At 38.3% G+C, this 17855-nt stretch overlaps 1 protein-coding gene across 5 annotated transcripts in view; it reads left to right on the forward strand.

The window, feature by feature from the left end:
- The window catches only part of ARB2A (ARB2 cotranscriptional regulator A), a 274609-nt gene that overhangs the window by 239268 nt on the left and 17486 nt on the right, over positions 1–17855 (forward strand). Inside the window, exon 11 of one of the 5 annotated variants that reach the window (XM_078386306.1) lies at positions 15250–16423. The exons of 2 other annotated variants lie outside the window; for them this stretch is intronic. In XM_078386306.1, coding sequence (XP_078242432.1) covers positions 15250–15326 — 77 coding nt within the window. In that variant the 3' untranslated portion in view covers positions 15327–16423. Of the gene's footprint in view, positions 1–155; positions 310–15249; positions 16424–17855 lie in introns of those variants that run through there. 2 more of the 5 variants (XM_072992540.2, XM_072992541.2) reach the window with 2 other exon arrangements.

Genomic DNA, 17855 nt, shown 5'->3' on the forward strand with positions numbered 1-17855 from the left:
ATATAAGGATTGCATAGAAGGGATGAGAGAATATGTGTTTTGTTTCAAATTAATAATCCAATTCTAGTTAATATATGAGAGATGCTTTTTGAATTATTATTTCAATAGCCATGGTTTCACTTATTTATACTATCTTCCTATATGAACCTGCCCAGGTTTTAAGATAATCAAGGGAGCCTTTCTTTCAGTCCCACCACTCTAAAATATGGTGAGGATACAAGAAAGGGTCTTCTCTGTTCCTGTTCTCAAGCTGTGAAACCTGCCCACCACCAGGACGCCATGGTGACCTTTGCTATCATTCTGCCTTTTTCTTCAAGCAAGCTTCTTTTCAGCCTGTGAGAGGACTTAAAAATGGGGCAGGTAGATTGTCTTATTTGCTAATGTACTTTAAAAATTGTTTTAAATGTTTTTATGTAGTAATTTTAACAGCATATTGATTTGTTTTTTAATACTGCAATATCTTTTTTGTATTTTTTTTTTAGCTTTTATTGACTATTTTAATATTGTCAGCTACCTTGGGGCCTCTTGTGGAGAAGGATGGGTTACAAACAATAAAAATTAATGCTGAGGGACAGGGGAAGGAATATTATTATTAAGTTTTGTATGTGTCAGCTAGACTATTGCTGATAAGATGAATCACTTAGATTAAATTTATTTTTTTCTTTGCTTTTGTGTGAAATTCAATCAAAAACGTGGCTACATGTAGTTTCTTGATTGGCACTACACACAAGGCAAAGAAAAATGTATAACCTATGTGACTTAGTGCACCAGTGATGGTCTAGCATAGGCAAAAAAAATAATCTCACTTCCCCTGCCCTTCTGTAAAGGAGCAGAGGAAATGTTCAATTAGCAGCAGAAAGAGCTGGAGGGTCACTTGAGGCTGATATGCCATTTGGACTCAAGGATCATATGCAAGGTACATTGCTCTTTCCACAACCTCAGGCAACACTATTTAGACTGCATCAGCACATACCAAAAGGGCTTGTGTAAATGTGCCCTAAGTAACGTGTCCTAAGTAACAAGTAAGGGATCCTCAACAATGTTTGATTTCTAGAGTGGTACCCACAAATGATTGGTCATGTTAGTTTGTGTTTCTGTTTCCTAGTTGAATATTTTATTGAAGACTTAATGTTTTTATGTGAACAATATAGTGTTGGTATGATTTGGAAATAGATACAGTATCATAGGAATAGTGACTGCAATGTCTTCAAGCAGTCTTCTTTTTCTATCACTCTACAGTCTTTTTCTAAATTAAAAATTTAGTATGTTTGAGACTGAACTACTTGTATATATGGCTGTGCATCTTCTCAAAAAGCAGAACAGGATGCCATGTTTCGAATATGCTATGGGAGCAATGGACTTTCTATGTAGTTTGAATAATTAGCTGTCCATGAGGATATCAGACAGTTACAAAGATAAGCTTTGTTTGTGTTAAGAGGATAAGAAGTCTTTCAAAAGCAAAATCCTTTACACATATGGAATACATGAGTAACACTCAATTTGTCCTGTTAATTTATCCTTCATAATTATCACATAAAGCATGTAAGGCCATGCTACTGAACATCCTTTGAGATACAGCGTTGAGAAAAAATGCAACTTTAAATATTGAATTGTTAATACAATTGTGTAAATTTACCAAGTGACTGAAGTCTTTGCATGAGCAAGTTCCTATTAACAGCTTTATCAATAATGTAATAGATACAGCGTCCGATAATTTGCAATGTGAAGCAGGAGTATTTTAGTTACCTAATCTGTGTTTTTTAAAGCAGTAACTGGTCAAAAATATTCTGTCATATGTTTGCCGCCATTTATGGTGTCAGAGGCCTGGGCACCCAAAATACCATGCATAACAAAATAAGAGCAGAATAAAATTGATCACAAAATGGTTATAGCTGCCATAGCCCTGGCACTTGCATGACGAACAGGTCCCACCTGGGATTAACAATGTGGGCATACTACACTGTGTGCCCCCCCATCATTTGGGACAAAGTGTGTGGTACACTCTGGAGATGGGCGTGCACCTCTGGTTTTTGGCATGCCTAGCAAAGCTGTAACAAGGAAAAAAGAAACTCTTAGCTATAGCTGAGATCCCAAACTTATACATTAAACAATGGAAGGGTGGGTGAATGAGGCTCTGGCCAAACTGGCTGTCCAAGATATACAGGTATTTCTTGTTCATGTTCATGTATCCTTCCCAAGCAGATTGGAGGAAAAACCTTGTCCCTCTGAGTGTTCCTGCCACAACCTTTACAATTGGTTAGGGGCAGATGAGTGCAGAAAACAAGCCCATGTTCTGCCACAGAGACCACTGGGAAGAGCTCTCTGGCAACAGAAGCAAAGCAAAAATTTAAAAAAAAAACACAACAAAGTGTGTTGCTTATATACTGCCCCATAGTTTTTAAATAAATTTTTGGGTGGTTTAAATTTTTGTAATTGTACAGGCTACACATCCCCTCCCCCCGCGGGAAGTGGGTACTCATTTTAACTGACTTTGGAAGGATGGATAGCTGATTTAATCTCGAGCTGTTTTGGTATTGAATGCTGTGAGGAGAGTTTTGGCTGCAGTACTACAATATTACCACTGCACCATGAGGCTCCTGTAATCACAGAAGACAGCAGCTACCAGCTGCCTAAGCCTCCACTACCTTTGCTAGCCACCAACCCCAGACCCAGGTAAGCCTGGGACTACCACTTGTAGAAGCCCAGTCATCTTCATATTGTTGTGTGACCAAATCATTCCAGCATGGGCTATACAAATGTTGTTCTCATAACTAACAGAGAAGACAACTCACCAGTTAGCTGAAACTAGGTTTGAGTCTTCCTCTTTCGCCCCCACTGCAGCACTGTCTGAAGTGCTGAGCTGCCTGCAGGGTAGATTGAAGCAAGGAGAAGTGTCACTGATTGGAAGGACATGGGAAGAAGGTCCTGTCACATTTCATCAAGGTGGCAAAAAGCAGGGGGTGGGGTGTTTCTCCCATATAGATGAGGGTACCAGATTTATATTCCACCTGCTCAAGATGTCATTCAACAAAAGTCCTATATATGTCCTATTATAGCTATCAGAATCTGCCATATAAGCTGGTAGCTATGATGATCTTGGCATAGAAAGAGAGAGGTCTGAAGCTAAAATCTTAATGAGAAACTAAAATAGAGAATTTTGTTTGCTCTGTCTTTTTGGCTGACCAGCCTTGTTCGTACTTCAAATTAACATGCATTTATTTTCAGATAATGCATTCTTATACACAACTCTTGGCTCAAAAATTGGCTATAAAATAGAGTTGTTGGCAAGCTGTGTATAGAAGTGCATCCATTAGGAAAAGGTGCATGCAAAAACATACAACAGCAAGAAATTTTAGATGTGTATAGTTACATTTGTGGATGTCTTTAAAATTCCAGACTGATGCAGAAATTAGAAGAAACAGACTTACAATAGACTCCATGTTCAGCAAACCAGAAGTTGACTGGTCCATCTGTCGGACCAGTCAACTTGGGATAGATTCTATCTCAACCTATTTTGTCTTAAAGATATTCACTAACCACACATTCTTAATATGAAGCCCTCCTACTGGAATTCCAGAATGTATATATCTATGTCTAGAGGTGAAGCAGAAGACTTCATTGTACAATTTTGTTGTGTAAGTATTCTAATTTCTTCTTATCTTATTGTTGCCAGTTCTTAGTCAGTCAACATTGTGTGGTAGGGTCACAGACGGACATGCTGTGATAAAGTGTCTTCTTTGGAGCATTTTATGTATTTAAAGCAAACAGCCTTTTTCTGAGTTTTCCTCTGCAATCAGAGGGCGCTCAGTTTGGGGGTGGGGAAATCCACAGGGGCATTCCCAGACAACAAAATCCCAAGATGATAAATGCTTTACAAACATTTTCTGTGAAAGGTTATGTTCAGTACAGGTTGGAGAAACACAGCAATTCACACTGTTGTACTGTATGTTATGTAATCTTCTGTCAGCGTTGTATCTCCATTTCAGTTTGTAAGGCACTACCTGTTTGGAATAGGATGAAGACTCATTGTTACCCACAGTCCTGTTTCACACTAAATATTCTTCCAGTCCTTTGTGGCTGCCATTTTTATCAAGCATTCAGAACAGCTTTCCTTTGCTGATCTGCCATTTTCGAACATATCACTGTTTCACTTGTATGATTTCTGGTGAGACAAGCTCAAACCTGGTTGCTTTTCTCTCAGTAACAGAGAAAAGAAATGTCTCTGGTGCCTACTCTGTAGAGAAAGTTCATTCATGTGTAAATTATCAGTTGGCCTTTATTTGCTTGGCCTGTGGAGAGTACACATGCAGATAAAAGGCTCAGTGGGTCAGAGTTTAGTACATGCAGGTTTCTCCAGTGGCCACAATGACACTGTTAGAACTGTTGTCAAAGATTATCAGACAGGCTGGCGTGTCTTATCATTATTTACTTGCAGTTTACAGAGTTAAAATTTAGTGTAGGGTGCTTTTAGAACATTTGAACCATCAACATCATGGCTATTTATACTATGAGTAATGTCCTTCACAGGATATATATGAACATTCATGTAGAGGATGCTGGTATTTCCTCACTACTAAAATAGCAGATTATATCTTTATTAGTGAGAAGCTAAACTGTAAAATCATCTACCATCCCCACCAATAATAAGAAAGAATGGGCATTTCAATTTACATTGCAATATTTAAATAGATCGTGCTTTCTTCTTATGTACAACCACCAATGTTACATGCTGAACTGTTTGCAGTGTGCCAGAATTACGTTGTTTCACTTAAATATTTATTGTACAATTGCCTGTTCTGCAGTTATGTTCGTATTGGCATAAGAAGTAGGCAGCAGCTGCAGTCTATACAGAGGCAGCAGAAGAAAGTTGTTTGATCTGTAAGATCAGTAGCCTGATCTGTAAGATCATTGAAACAGGATCAAGAATCATTAAGGCCTATTAGCAGCTGTGTTGCAAGTTCATTTTATAATGCAGTTGTCAGAGCCCCAGTTATCTGACTAAAGTAAAGTTGTTAAGCTACAACTGTCTCTTAGTTACATGAGGTTGATCATAAATGAGATAGGATACAGGGCTTGTGAAATGGAAATTCAAGACCCATATCTATCAGGTCAGCCTCAATTTAGACATTTGGGACCACCCTGCCATTGAATGGCTGGTACCCAAGGTCACAGCTGCAAAAAAATATTATTAACATATTTGCATATCTTTGTAACGTTATCATGAAACTCCTATTTTATTTTTTCTTATATAGATTGAAAAGAATAAATTATTTCGTACTAATTTTATTCTTCCCTTTCTAAAAGTTGTATTGATATTTAACACTAGATGTTTTTATGGGCATTCGATACAGGTATTTAGTTGCTTTACTTGCTTTTATGTTTTAAAAAACTTGATCTCAAAATATTATCAGTCTTGAAAAGTTGATATTGATTTCATTTATTTCATATCTTTTTATTTTAGCAATTTAAATACCTTTCTTTACCTTTCTCAATTTAAACTACTTTCTTTAGAGAAAAAACATCATGCCATACTGTGACCAAAATTCTGTTGCATGGTTACACCAGTGGAAAGGATTTAAATGTCCAAAATCCAACAATTGATTGGTGTGAACCCAGAAACAATGCAAATGATATACAGTATTTAGTATCATTGTAATCTGATTTATTGGGAAATCTACTGAAATCCATAGCCGTGTATTTGTTAATTCTAAAATAGGTGTTTTCACACTTTCTGAGGTATGGCTAGAGACCAAAGGACTATGAAGCTCAGGATTTTTTTGATGTGTGTTTCTTTAACTGCATTCTCCCATGTTTCCTAGCAAACCTTTTTTGAAACTGAAATGAGATCAAATGCTGTTGCGATAAGGCAACAATTGGTTAGCTTTTCTAAGAAAACTTGTCATCTGAGTTACCACAAACTCCTTATATAATGCTAGCATAAACTACTAAAATAGTTTTTTTGAATCCTGTCTCTTCAAGTTTGAAGAAATAGTCATATAAGTTAAGAGATACAGTATTTCAGTTTAAGAATATCAACTTGTTTGTACAGTAACATCTCCAATATTTGGAGGCTATGTGTGAATACAAATCTGTTTCATATCTATCATTATATTACCTAGTATAGAAATACACCAGCTTCTTAGCATATTAACAACATGTTGCGGCAATTCTTCTGAAAATATATTTCATACATCTGTGGAAACAAAATGTACATGAAATAATTATATGGCAAAAATAAAAACACCACAGATAACAAGCAGATTTGTTTATGTACACAGTCATCTAATTCATTGCAACAACAAAGTTCAAATATGTGTGATTATTTATAGACAATATTTTTCTGTTTTGTTGGTCTAAAAGTATCTCTCTTGACTCCTAAAACAGTAGGGTGAAAATTATTTCTCTTGTCTGTTATGGGTATTCAATGTACTTTAAAAAGAAACTAAGTATGCTAAACCTTATAGTAGCTGTTGCAGCTAAATGTAATTCTTACAATTTGCAAGCAGCATTGTAAATTAAAGGATATATGAGACTTATATTTGGGCTCTGTGTGAAGATTTCCAGTACAGGACAGAACAAGGAAGAGAAACCAAACATTTATTTAAATTAATTGCTTAGCATTTAGTGCAACTGGTCTGGTGGACGTACAGTTCCCCTGTTCATTCTTCCATAAAGCAGGCCCTCTGGCCTCCTGAAAATGCTACACCCTGCTGAATGTAGCATACTGAGGGAAATCCTGTAAGTGAATAAAAGGTATCTTCCATGAGTAGAACCCTTCCATCTGCAGAAGGCAAATTTTGGAGACAGCCTCAGCTCCCTGACAGCCATATTACGAAGTGATCTAATCACAGTCTAATTTAAAATGAAATCCTGTAACTGCCATTGCCTAATACACAGACCTCAGTGTCACTTAGCTTCTGAGTAAATATGTGGAAGGTTGCACTTACACATTCTTACACTTGAACATCAAAACATCTTAAAAGACAATTGACTTGAGTATCTTGTATTGGGAAGTCTCTTTAACTGCTTTTATCTCATATAAAAATATATGTTTATAATTAAGATTCTCAGAACCCATCCTCCTGGCCCTTTATGAATTTTTTTTCTTCCTTCTAGAGCAGAGACATGGAAATAATGCAGCCATGCAGATATTGTTGAACTACAAGTCCCGTCAAAGCTAGTCATCATAGCCAGTGGTGAGAGAGGCTGGAAGTTGTAATCCAGTAACATCTCCAGGGCTACATTTTTGCACACTCCTGTTCTAGAAGAATGATCCTAGAACTGCTTTAGTAGGTCATTCCTACTTAGCACTAGTACCATCACTTGCCATTCTGGCATCCAGCTTGGGAACACCTGAGAAAAAAATGTATGGCTTAATGCTCCAAGCAACTGGATGGTCAAGTATGGCCACAATTTTAATGGCAACGTACACATATCTGACATGATTACCAAATACATACTAGCTATAATTTTGGAATGAGCCCTCAGGATTGATTTGCATCATCTTTGGAACTGGGAGGGAAGTAGGTAATGCACTAATTTTTGGGCAGTAGCCCTGTTTCCTGATAATTTCAGCCACTGCATCGGCTGACAGACTAAATCAGAACATGCATGGCATATCACATTTTAATGCTCAGTTCACAGCCTAAGATGAAAAAATCAATGGCCTACCAAAAATAGTGACCAGCATATGACCATCAAAAATAGTGACCATCATATAATTAGGGACTTCCATTGTCAAGCATCTTAGTTATTTTGTGGGTTGGGGAGGATATAGAAATAGATATAGGAAACTTTCTATAAACAGATAAATGGGAACTCTTTGATTCTCCTCTTAGTCAGAGATCTCTCCCACAATATTTTAAAATGTTAATTGGAAAATGAAACACTCACTGTGTAACACACTGTGATCATAACATTAAAGTTATTCTTAGACCAAAAAATGCACAGTTGCATTCTAGATGTTTTCATCAGTCTCTTCTCTTTCCTCTATAGGTTTGTAATTTTTTTATTAGCTCATTGAACAAATTATTCAACAAATTGCTCAAACTTTGCTACATACCCCTTAAGTCTTTTCACTTCTACTTCCATTGTATTGCACTGCACTACATTGCATCACATAACAGCACTTTATAAGTGAGTCTGTGCTTCTGCATCCATATCTTGGTAATTTCCCAATTCTTCTTACAGCCCCTCATTTTAATTTTTTGTTGTAACAATGTTACATAGGTTACCTTCCAGGTCACAGTGTATCAAGAAATTTTTCTAGTGGTGGTCCAATGGGCCCCATATGTGTGTTCTCTGTAAAATGTTTTCCTTCATGAAAGCTTTCCTACAGAGCATGAAAACTCTTTCCTTCATACTCTGTAGAAAGCTTTCCTTCAAGAAAGTAGGCCTCAGTAGAAGTCTATTAAGATTAATCAGATAACCGTCCCTTACTGGTTAATCAAATACAAGTAACAAATGTGCAGTTACCACTCAATTAAAAAGCAGACAGTGGAGTCTCTTGAAGATCTTGTTGGAAACAATACTTCTGTGGAGAGACAAAGTCTCAGAATGTGGAAAGTAGAAACAAACTCTTTATTCTGTATTTCTTTAAATCAGTTGTTAGAAAGCTCTGGTTCAACGCGTTTCAGTGAAGCCTTCTTCAGGAGCCGAGCATAACAGAAAGCCACACATTACATATTGAATCATTCACATTTTATTTTTATTTTTTAATTATATATATATACACCTGGCTTGGGACTCTCAACTTTATATAAATACATGCATTTATACTAAGCACATTAGGCATGATAAAATCTATTAGACAGAATATCAAACACTTACTGAGCTTCTTTATACTCTCTGCACCTTTCTTTGATCTATATCAGCTCCAAAACTGATTGAAAGTGTTCGAACATGCAGGCACTAGGAGAGGAGGCATTTGTACACAGCTGTGCAGGGTGGTGAGATAACCAGCCCAGCAGTTATCATAATAAAGGGAGAAAGTCTATTTCTTCATTTAACCCATGAGATACTAGGGTGTTCAATTTCATGATACAGTCAATTTCCCTTTTTAGTAAAGACCTTTCACAGTTTCCAGGAACTCTGTCCCTGGCCCAGAACACCAGATCTTTTATTGTATGGTTCATTTTGTAAAATGGCCAACTAGAGGACTGCCTAGTTGTTTATTTCTTAAATTACTGAGGGATTCACCCATTCGTACTTTAAGAGGTCTAGAGGTTTTTCCTATGTACAGTTTATTGCATGGGCACTTACCATTTTCTTTGTTGTCTATCACTCTAATCTGTTTATCATCTCTAATTATCTGTGCCAATAATACAATTATCATTGTAAATAATACTGGAGATAAGGGGCAACCTTGTCTTCTACCTCTGCCTAGGTATATTGTCTCAGTTATACCATCATTAACTATAACTCTGGCTGTATTCTGTGAATATAGTTGGTGGATTATCTGCCTAAAATTAGGTCCAAACCCTAAATATTTAATTAAATCTTTAAAGTACCCCATTCCACTGAGTCAAATGCTTTAAATATATCTAACAATATTACTCCGGCTTTAGAATTAGTTTCTTTAGCTAAGTGCATTAGGTTAAGTACCCATCTCATTAAGTCTGATATTTGTCTACCTTGTATAAATCTGTTTTGATCTTTTTCAATATATTTCCCCATAAAACTATTTAATCTCTTTGCCATTATTGCCGTGAATATCTTAGCATCTTGGTTTATCAGTGATATGGGTCTATATGCTTCCATATTTGTTGGATTTTTATCTGGTTTCAATATTGAATAAATGAGAGACTCTTTCCATGATTGTGGGATTTCTTCTCCCATTAGTATCTTATTAAATAGCTCTTTTAACTTTCGTATAAGAAACTTACACCAAAGTTTATTATACCGGGATTCCCTCTTCCACTGCCACTTCTGCTGCCCCCACCACCCACCCACCGCCTGCTGAGTTGTTTTCAGTTTGGGCACTCAGGATCAAAAAGGTTCGCCATCACAGATATATAGCATGGTATCTGGCTCCTTCTAGTGATCAGTCCTGGTAATACATGGTGAAAATACTTCCGGATTTTTCTTTTACCATGCTGCGTATAGTATTCACTATTATCTGCAGTTTTTATCATGGGGAGGCTTGGAACCAGTTCTCCATAGGTACAGGGGTCCTGCTACACTAGCAATTACTCAGCTGATGTTCTAATTATATCCTATTGCTATTTTACAGCAATTTTGACTAATACTGTTTCTGTTCAAACATCACGTAGTTTGGGGGGGAACTAAGGTGGAAACTATGTTTAAATTAATTATGATGAGAGAATTAATTATGATGAGAGAATTCATAGAAGTATATTTTCTCTCTCTTAGAATAACAGAACTTATAGATCACAGAAAGGAGCAAATGGGCAGCAGATTCATAAGAAACTAAAATAATTTATTTCTTCACATTTTCCATAATTAATATGAATTTTTCTGCCAAAATATATTATGGCTATTGACTTAGGTTTTGAAAATAGATGGCAAATTCTCAGAAGATCTATCTGTCAGTTATTCTGCCCATGGTACATGTCATGTGCCATCAAATCAAGTAACTTTGATGTATGACAGCCATAATAGTTTCTGAAAATATGAGAGATAATCAAGGAGCCATTTAAAGACTTGACTCTTTAGGCAGGCCTTCCCTTCTGTCAATTCTTGAATTCTAGCTTCTTGTTTTTTATCATTCCCAATCTTGAACACACCATATTATTGATTTAATTGTTTAATGTTTATGATGTTTTTATTGTATTTTATGATATTTGTAAGCTGTCCCGAGTAGACGCTGTCTAGGGGGGGTGGGGTAGAAACCTAACCAACAGACAAATAAATAAATAAACATTCCCACCTAAGCTTGAGTTTCTGTGGCCAAGTACACCTTCTCATCGGGGTCTCCTGAATCTTAGTTAGGCATTCTATACACAACACCACTTTGCTTCTCATAGCTTTGGTAGCTATAGCTAAAGTGATTTAATCTCCTAGGATTTAAATCTCCTAGGAGTAGGACTGTCAATAGAATCATAGAATGATAACCATTTCCTGAGGTAATTTGTTCCGTTGTAGTACTGCTCTAACAGTCAGGAAGTTTTTCTTGATACTCAACTGAAATCTGGCTTTCCAGCTACAGCCATGGAGTCAGAGAACACAGGGACAAATTAAATGAAGCCTTTTGCCTTCATGACTCCTATATAAAACTCCAAAAGGCCATGTGGCTGATGGTTGTGGACAACATACACTCTAATTTTCAGCACCCCAGGGTGGGGCCCTGCCTCTCATGCGTGCCTTTGCCCACCCCCCTCATGCACAGGGTTACATCACAACCAAAACCAAAGGGGTTGAAAACAATCTCTGTGTGGAAGAGGAAGAAAGCTGCGTGGAGGGAAGCGAAGTGGCATGCATTCATGCACACAGCTTAGAGGAAACCTTGGTTGTGGAAACAGAATGTTCAGCTAGATGGATCTTCAGTCTGAAAGAAATACGGATGTTAGCAATCCAGAATCTTGATTTGACATTTTTTTAAATGTACAAAAGTACATTAAACCAACACACACTCTGCAACTACATAGAAAGAAGTACAGGTAGAATAATCACTGAGATCAGTGAGATACGTAATAACAGGTTCCAGATGTGACACCAGGACCTCCTGCCCCTGTTTTGAGGAGAGCTGACTGGGCCAGCAGGCAGCTTAGCTTTCACTTAATGATGCTGCTCACTCTATAAGTTTTATAACTATAGAAACCCTATATATACAACAATAATATAAACTGGATGGGATATATATTTTCATAAACCTAATCTACATTTTAGTTTTAGTATCTCTTTTATAGCAATGGTTTTGCTTACAGTAACCCTTCAGGTTTACCAGACTGAATTTCTGCTCTTGGTTTGGACTCTGCTATTGCCCTCTTCTTCAAGCAGAGGCTGAGAGACAGGTTAGTTTTGTGGAATATCTGGTAATTTGATGGTGTTTCCTTATTGAATTGTATGTCGTTTTAGGGGCAAAGCAGTTACTTCAGAGTTTCACTTTTCATTCTGTTTGTGTTCAGACAGAAGTAATAATTTGCTTCAGTTGAAGGATTATTCTACTGTACAGTAACACATACAGTGGGGTCTCTACTTAAGAACTTGATCCGTATTGGAAGGTGGTTCTCAAGTTGAAAAGTTCTTATGTTGAATCTGCATTTCCCATAGGAATGCATTGAAAGCCATTTAATCCGTATCTGCTCTTTTCCGTCCATAGAAACTACAGTGGAACCTCTACTTAAAAACTTATTCCGTTTTGGAATGGTGTTCTTAAGTTGAAAAGTTCTTAAGTTGAAGCAAAATTTCCCATAGGAATGGACTGAAAACCAATTAATCCGTTCTGGCTGTTTTTTTGTTATGTAGAGGTGCGTTCGTACATTGAAGCATTAGTTCCCATAGGAACTAATGCAAAGCTGGTTAATACGTACTCTACCACTAGGGCGAGAAATTTTTTTTAACCTAAGATGACCTAAGGTTAAAAAAAGAGCAGGAAAGGTTTTTTTTTTCCTGTTCTTATCTTGGATTTCTGTTCTCAAGTAGAAGCAAAATTTAGCAAATGGAGCTGTTCTTAAGTTGGATTGGTCTTAAGTAGTGACGTTCTTAAGTAGAGACCCCACTGTAGCTGGCTGGATAGTTCAGTGGTTTAGGTATCTGGTTGTGGAGCCAGAAGTTGGAATTCAATTTCCCACTATGCCTCCTGTGACTAGAGACAGTCTATCTAACATTGGGCAAGCTGCACAGCCAAGATGCTCCCAGAAGATGGGAATGGTAAACCACTTCTGTGTATTCTGCACCTAGAAAACTCTGGAAAGAGTTGTCATAAGTCAGAATCGATTTCATGGCAGACACTTTCACAGAGCAACACGTAGATTTTGTTCAATCTTAAAAAAATATGAACTTTAAAGTAAGTTTTTTGTGCAGGTGTGTATATGGTATCTAATATAAGGCTAGGTGCTTTCTTAAAAGCAAATTGATGAGAAAAAGATACAGGGTGGAACATGAGGTACATTAGCTAGGAGAGCCATTGCAGGTGGTACAGAAAGGAGCCAAGCCCTTCTCTCCCTCTAGCAAATGGAGCATTGGAAGCCCCCTCCCTGTCTCTTTCTTGTCCTTTCTCCTAGGAATAACAGTTCAGTCCTTAAAAAGAATCAGTACAGGCTAAGGCCTTCTGTGTATGTCCTAAGAATATAAATGAAGGTGTACATAATGAAGTCTGCTCTGAGAGTGAACAGTTTTGTCCCTCCGTCCCCACCACCACTGGTTTTCAATACCCCTAGAATAACAGTGGTGCCTCTTTAAAAAAAAAAGAATCTGTAACAATCCTAGTGCTACTTCAGTTGACGGTATATGGATATATTAATAAACAATTTCAGCACTATGATTGCTGATTATTTTTAGAAAGGACTTGGAATCAACAGTTATACGCAATGAAAGCATGAATATGCAACCAAAATTTGGGAAAACCCTATCTCTGAAAACTGTAATTTAAATGAAATGATTGAACTTGTTCATAATGTAAACAAGTTTTGTTCTCTACTGATATATTGTTAAACTATTTCTGCACCATATTGGTTAATTTTTTTAAAAAAAGTTGAATCAGTGGCTACATGCAACAGAAGCATGAAATACATGTACAACAAAATATTTTGGTAAATCCATGTCTCCAAAACCTATAGATTGCTATCCTTTTATGTGCCAGGACAGGCAGTTGGTGCGTAACAACAAAGTCTAAAAGAGATTTTAAAGGTGGTGATAGTGGCAGAAGAGGACTGCGGTTATGGTTTGAGAATGTCTTCAGGAGAAATGTCACTAATATCGCACACTGTGAGGGCAGTTGAAATGCAGTATCTTGTGTTTTTTTTAAAAGAATTATGTGTGAATCATATGCCCAATATGATCTGGGATTATACAGCCACAGAATGTGCATTAGTGTGGAACAATCACCATGCCTGGTCATGCCCTCAGTATAGCATATTGAAGTGCTTAATGCACTGCGTAACAAAGTTAATGCTTGAACTTTGCCTTCTCTAACAAAAACATTGCTACTCTTATCAACAGTTCGTTTTTTCTCCTGTTTGTCTACTGGCCCTCAGTATCTGCCAAAGGAAATAGCCTATGTTAGAAAACTCTCTTATTTTATTTCTAACATCAGTGATTGATATTGACTGAAACTTAGGAAATGTTTCACATTTGGCTCCTCCACAAATGATTCTGCTTCTGTGGCAACATGTCATTTGGTCTATGTCTATCTGTAAAAGAGAATGAAATATTTTGTTTATGCCTATGTCTTATTAAGCACAGTGGGAGACCCAAGCACCCAACACGTACAAAAAAGGACAAATATTTGGTGGAGAGAAACAGAACTACCCTTCACAGCTGTTTTGCTAATAGAATACTTTTACTTTACAGAATATGATAAAGAATTTCTGTTCAGTAGTTATTAGGAAGTAAATGAACCATCATTGTCTGGATAGCGCAGTGAGTTAGGCCACTGGCTGTGGAACCAAAAATTTGAGAGTTTGATTCCCCCACTGTGCCTTGTGGGAGAAAGGTAAGCCTGCGTAGCCTTGGGCAAACTACAAGATCTCAATCCAGGAAAAGGGAATGGTATGGCATTTCTGAATTGGCTGTACCAAGAAAAGCCTGGAATGGGCTGCCGTAAGTTAGAATCAACTTGATACCGCTTGTTGTTGTCTTTGTTAATCACAACTTCTTTTACTGTAGTGAAACTTCTGGTTTGCAGTTAGATGTAATTTCAACATATTGATAACCATACTTTTAAGCTGCTTTACCTTTCTACAAGGGGTTTTACCTCTCTACAAAGGAATTTTTGGCACTCCTTACATTTAAGACTAGAATATTCGCTGCCCCTTATCCCTAACAAAGCAGGGTGGAAGTCCTTAAGTTCCCCATCCTTGCTGTAAATCAAGGAGGCCTACCTTCCAGCATACATATACCATGTGTACTCAGATTGTTCTGTTTCAGGTCTTCCTTTAGATTGTGGAAATACTATTGTAAGTACATACTAAAAATAGATAAATATCACCTAGTTGTCTTGGTAGGTAGCTCTTAAATATCTCAAGCTCTTAAATATCTCAAACAAGAATTTCATGTAAAATAATTAGCAATTTTTATTGTCGGGGAAATCAGAAAAAGAATTTTCATCATTTCTTCTATATTATGCAGAGTACATTATTGTAGCAAAATGCCACCAGGTGAAGTCATTCCTGCCTGTCCATCACAGAAGCTCAAGAGGGATGTGAGCAAAGGAATAAAAGTGAGCCGTCCTCACAGACATCTAAAGAAGAAGCAAATGAGGGATGTGCTGTGGGGGAATTAATCAAACTGGATGGTGATGAATGTATGACTAATAAAGCGATAGAGGTGTTTCTGGCAGAGAGGACGAAAGACGGGGGGAGGAGTCAGGAGACTGGAGATGGGATGAGGTTATAAAGGAGGAGGGAGGAGAAAGAGGGGCAGATGGAGGAAAGGAGGAAAAGAGTACACAAACAAGAGAGACAGGCGCAGAGAGAGAGAAGATCATAACATTGGTAAAGAATTTCCCGAACTTGATGAAGGAAGATGGTCTGTTGCCTCTACCAAAAGAGATAGGAAAGATTGGAGCTGGTGAGCATCCAGGGGGATGGAAACTGGGAGTGGGTTTGGCTTCTCGCCCAGCGGTGGACAGAGGGACCCTTGGTGGAGCCAGCCCTTTCCTACCCAGGCTGGAGGGTTCGGTTGTGGTCCATCCTTGCTGCAGGACTACCTGCTCGGTGCTGACTGTGTCAACTGCGAATCAGAGCGCAACCATTCATTTTGGGGGGAAGAAACAGTGAAAACCAAAGATATGGGACCTGGGGTAAAACCCAAGAAGTATAACATGTTAACAAATGAAGAGTTGCCGGATCCGTTTGGTCCAGAGTTACTTGATGGAAAAGTTAATAAAACCAATCCTTTTTTGACCGTTACATCGACTCCGGCTGTCATTCCCGCCGAATCCCTTGGCCCGCCCATCCTAGAAAAGGAACCCAATCACAAGGGAGGAGCCAAGGATAGGGCAGGAGGGGCGGAGTTAAAGAGACAGTTGGGAGATGTGGAATAGCAGTTAGGATTTAGGAGAAAGATGGAGAGGGTTAGTGAATTGAGCTGAGAGTGTTAGGAGAGAGAGTTGGAGTTAAAATATATTGATCAAGCAGGAATGACATTTTAAGTACTGTAAGAGATATTGATTACAAGTACATAGTAGTTTGAGATAAAAGTGATTGCATACATAATCCAATCCGTATTAATACCTGATACAGTTCATATGTGATTTACCGTTATGATTTACTTGACAATAAATGAAGATTTGTTAATTAAACCTCTGATTCCTAAATTCAATAACCCTTAATTTTGGCAACACATGTGTATAACATAATTGGTATTAGGAGAATACCTGGTGGCAGCGTGAAGGAAAAAGGGTGTGATCCTTTGTGAGGGCCATATAAACAGGGGCTACAAGGTTGATCGCAACAATTATATTGTTTGTTTATATTATTTATGTGCTGTCTTTCTCCCCATGGGAACCAAACAAAGCTCACAACAGCTAAAACTAATTGTTTGAATTAATAACTGTCATTCTTTAACTGTTTTAAATGTAATATTGCTTGCAACTTCTTCCCAAATCAGAAGATGACCTTGGACCAGTCACATTATGTGTCACCTGTTACGAAGATATCCCATTACTAGAATATTCAATTTCATTGCAAAAAATCACCAGGAAAACAGGCATCTTTAGCAAGCATATCTAGTGTTACTCACCTTTTAAATTCTTTATCAAATCTCAAATAAAGCATCTAAATGCTAGTATGCAATTAAAATTTTATTTTGCTTTGACAGATAAAGAATGTATCATTTACAAAACTATTAAACTCATTGCTTGACTCCAAAGATGCAAATGGATTGTGTACAACAGTGCCATTAGAACAAAACATTCTTTTAAAACTACAACTTTACTTGAATAATCCACATTTTAAAATTGTGATTACTGAATGGATTGATTATTAATTAATACAATGAATGCTTTCAGACACATGCTAATTTCCATGATAGCTGTAATGGGCACAACTCATATTTGAAAGACTTTTTGAATATACAGTGGTGCCTCGTTTAACGAGTGCCCCGGTTAACTATGAATCTGCATAGCGATGGCAAAAAAGCAATCGCTTTTGCCATCGCTTTGCGATGTTGCCTATGGGGAAAAATCGCTTTGCGATGTTTTCCCCATAGGCCCCATTTTCCCCCAGCTGAGCGGCGGGAGCCTCCAAAGGACCGCTCCTGCGGCTCAGCTGGGCGGAAATAACGGCAGTAGCCTTGGAAGGACCCTTCCGAAGGGTCGTTCCAAGGCCACCGCCGGGATTCCCCTTCGGAGGGGGCATTTTCCCCTAGCTGAGCGGGAGCCCCGCTGCTCAGCTGGGGGAAAATGCCGGTGGTAGCCTCGGAAGGACCCTTCCGAAGGGTCGCTCCAAGGCCACCGCCGGAATTCCCCTTCGGAGGGGGCATTTTCCCCAAGCTGAGCGGGAGCCCTGCCGCTCAGCTGGGGGAAAATGCCGGCAGTAGCCTCGGAAGGACCCTTCCAAAGGGTCATTCTGAGGCCACCGCCGGGATTCCCCTTCGGATGCCTGAAAGGCATCCAGACCCCTGCCGCCGCTGCCGCTTGGATCCGCCCTGCGGCCGGCTACCCCTGCCATGGTCGGACTCTCAGAGTCCGACCATGGAAGGCGAAGCCGGCCGGGGGGCAGATCCCGGCCGCC

Source organism: Pogona vitticeps, chromosome 2 (assembly GCF_051106095.1).
Source record: "Pogona vitticeps strain Pit_001003342236 chromosome 2, PviZW2.1, whole genome shotgun sequence".
NCBI classification, from domain to species: Eukaryota; Metazoa; Chordata; class Lepidosauria; order Squamata; family Agamidae; genus Pogona; species Pogona vitticeps.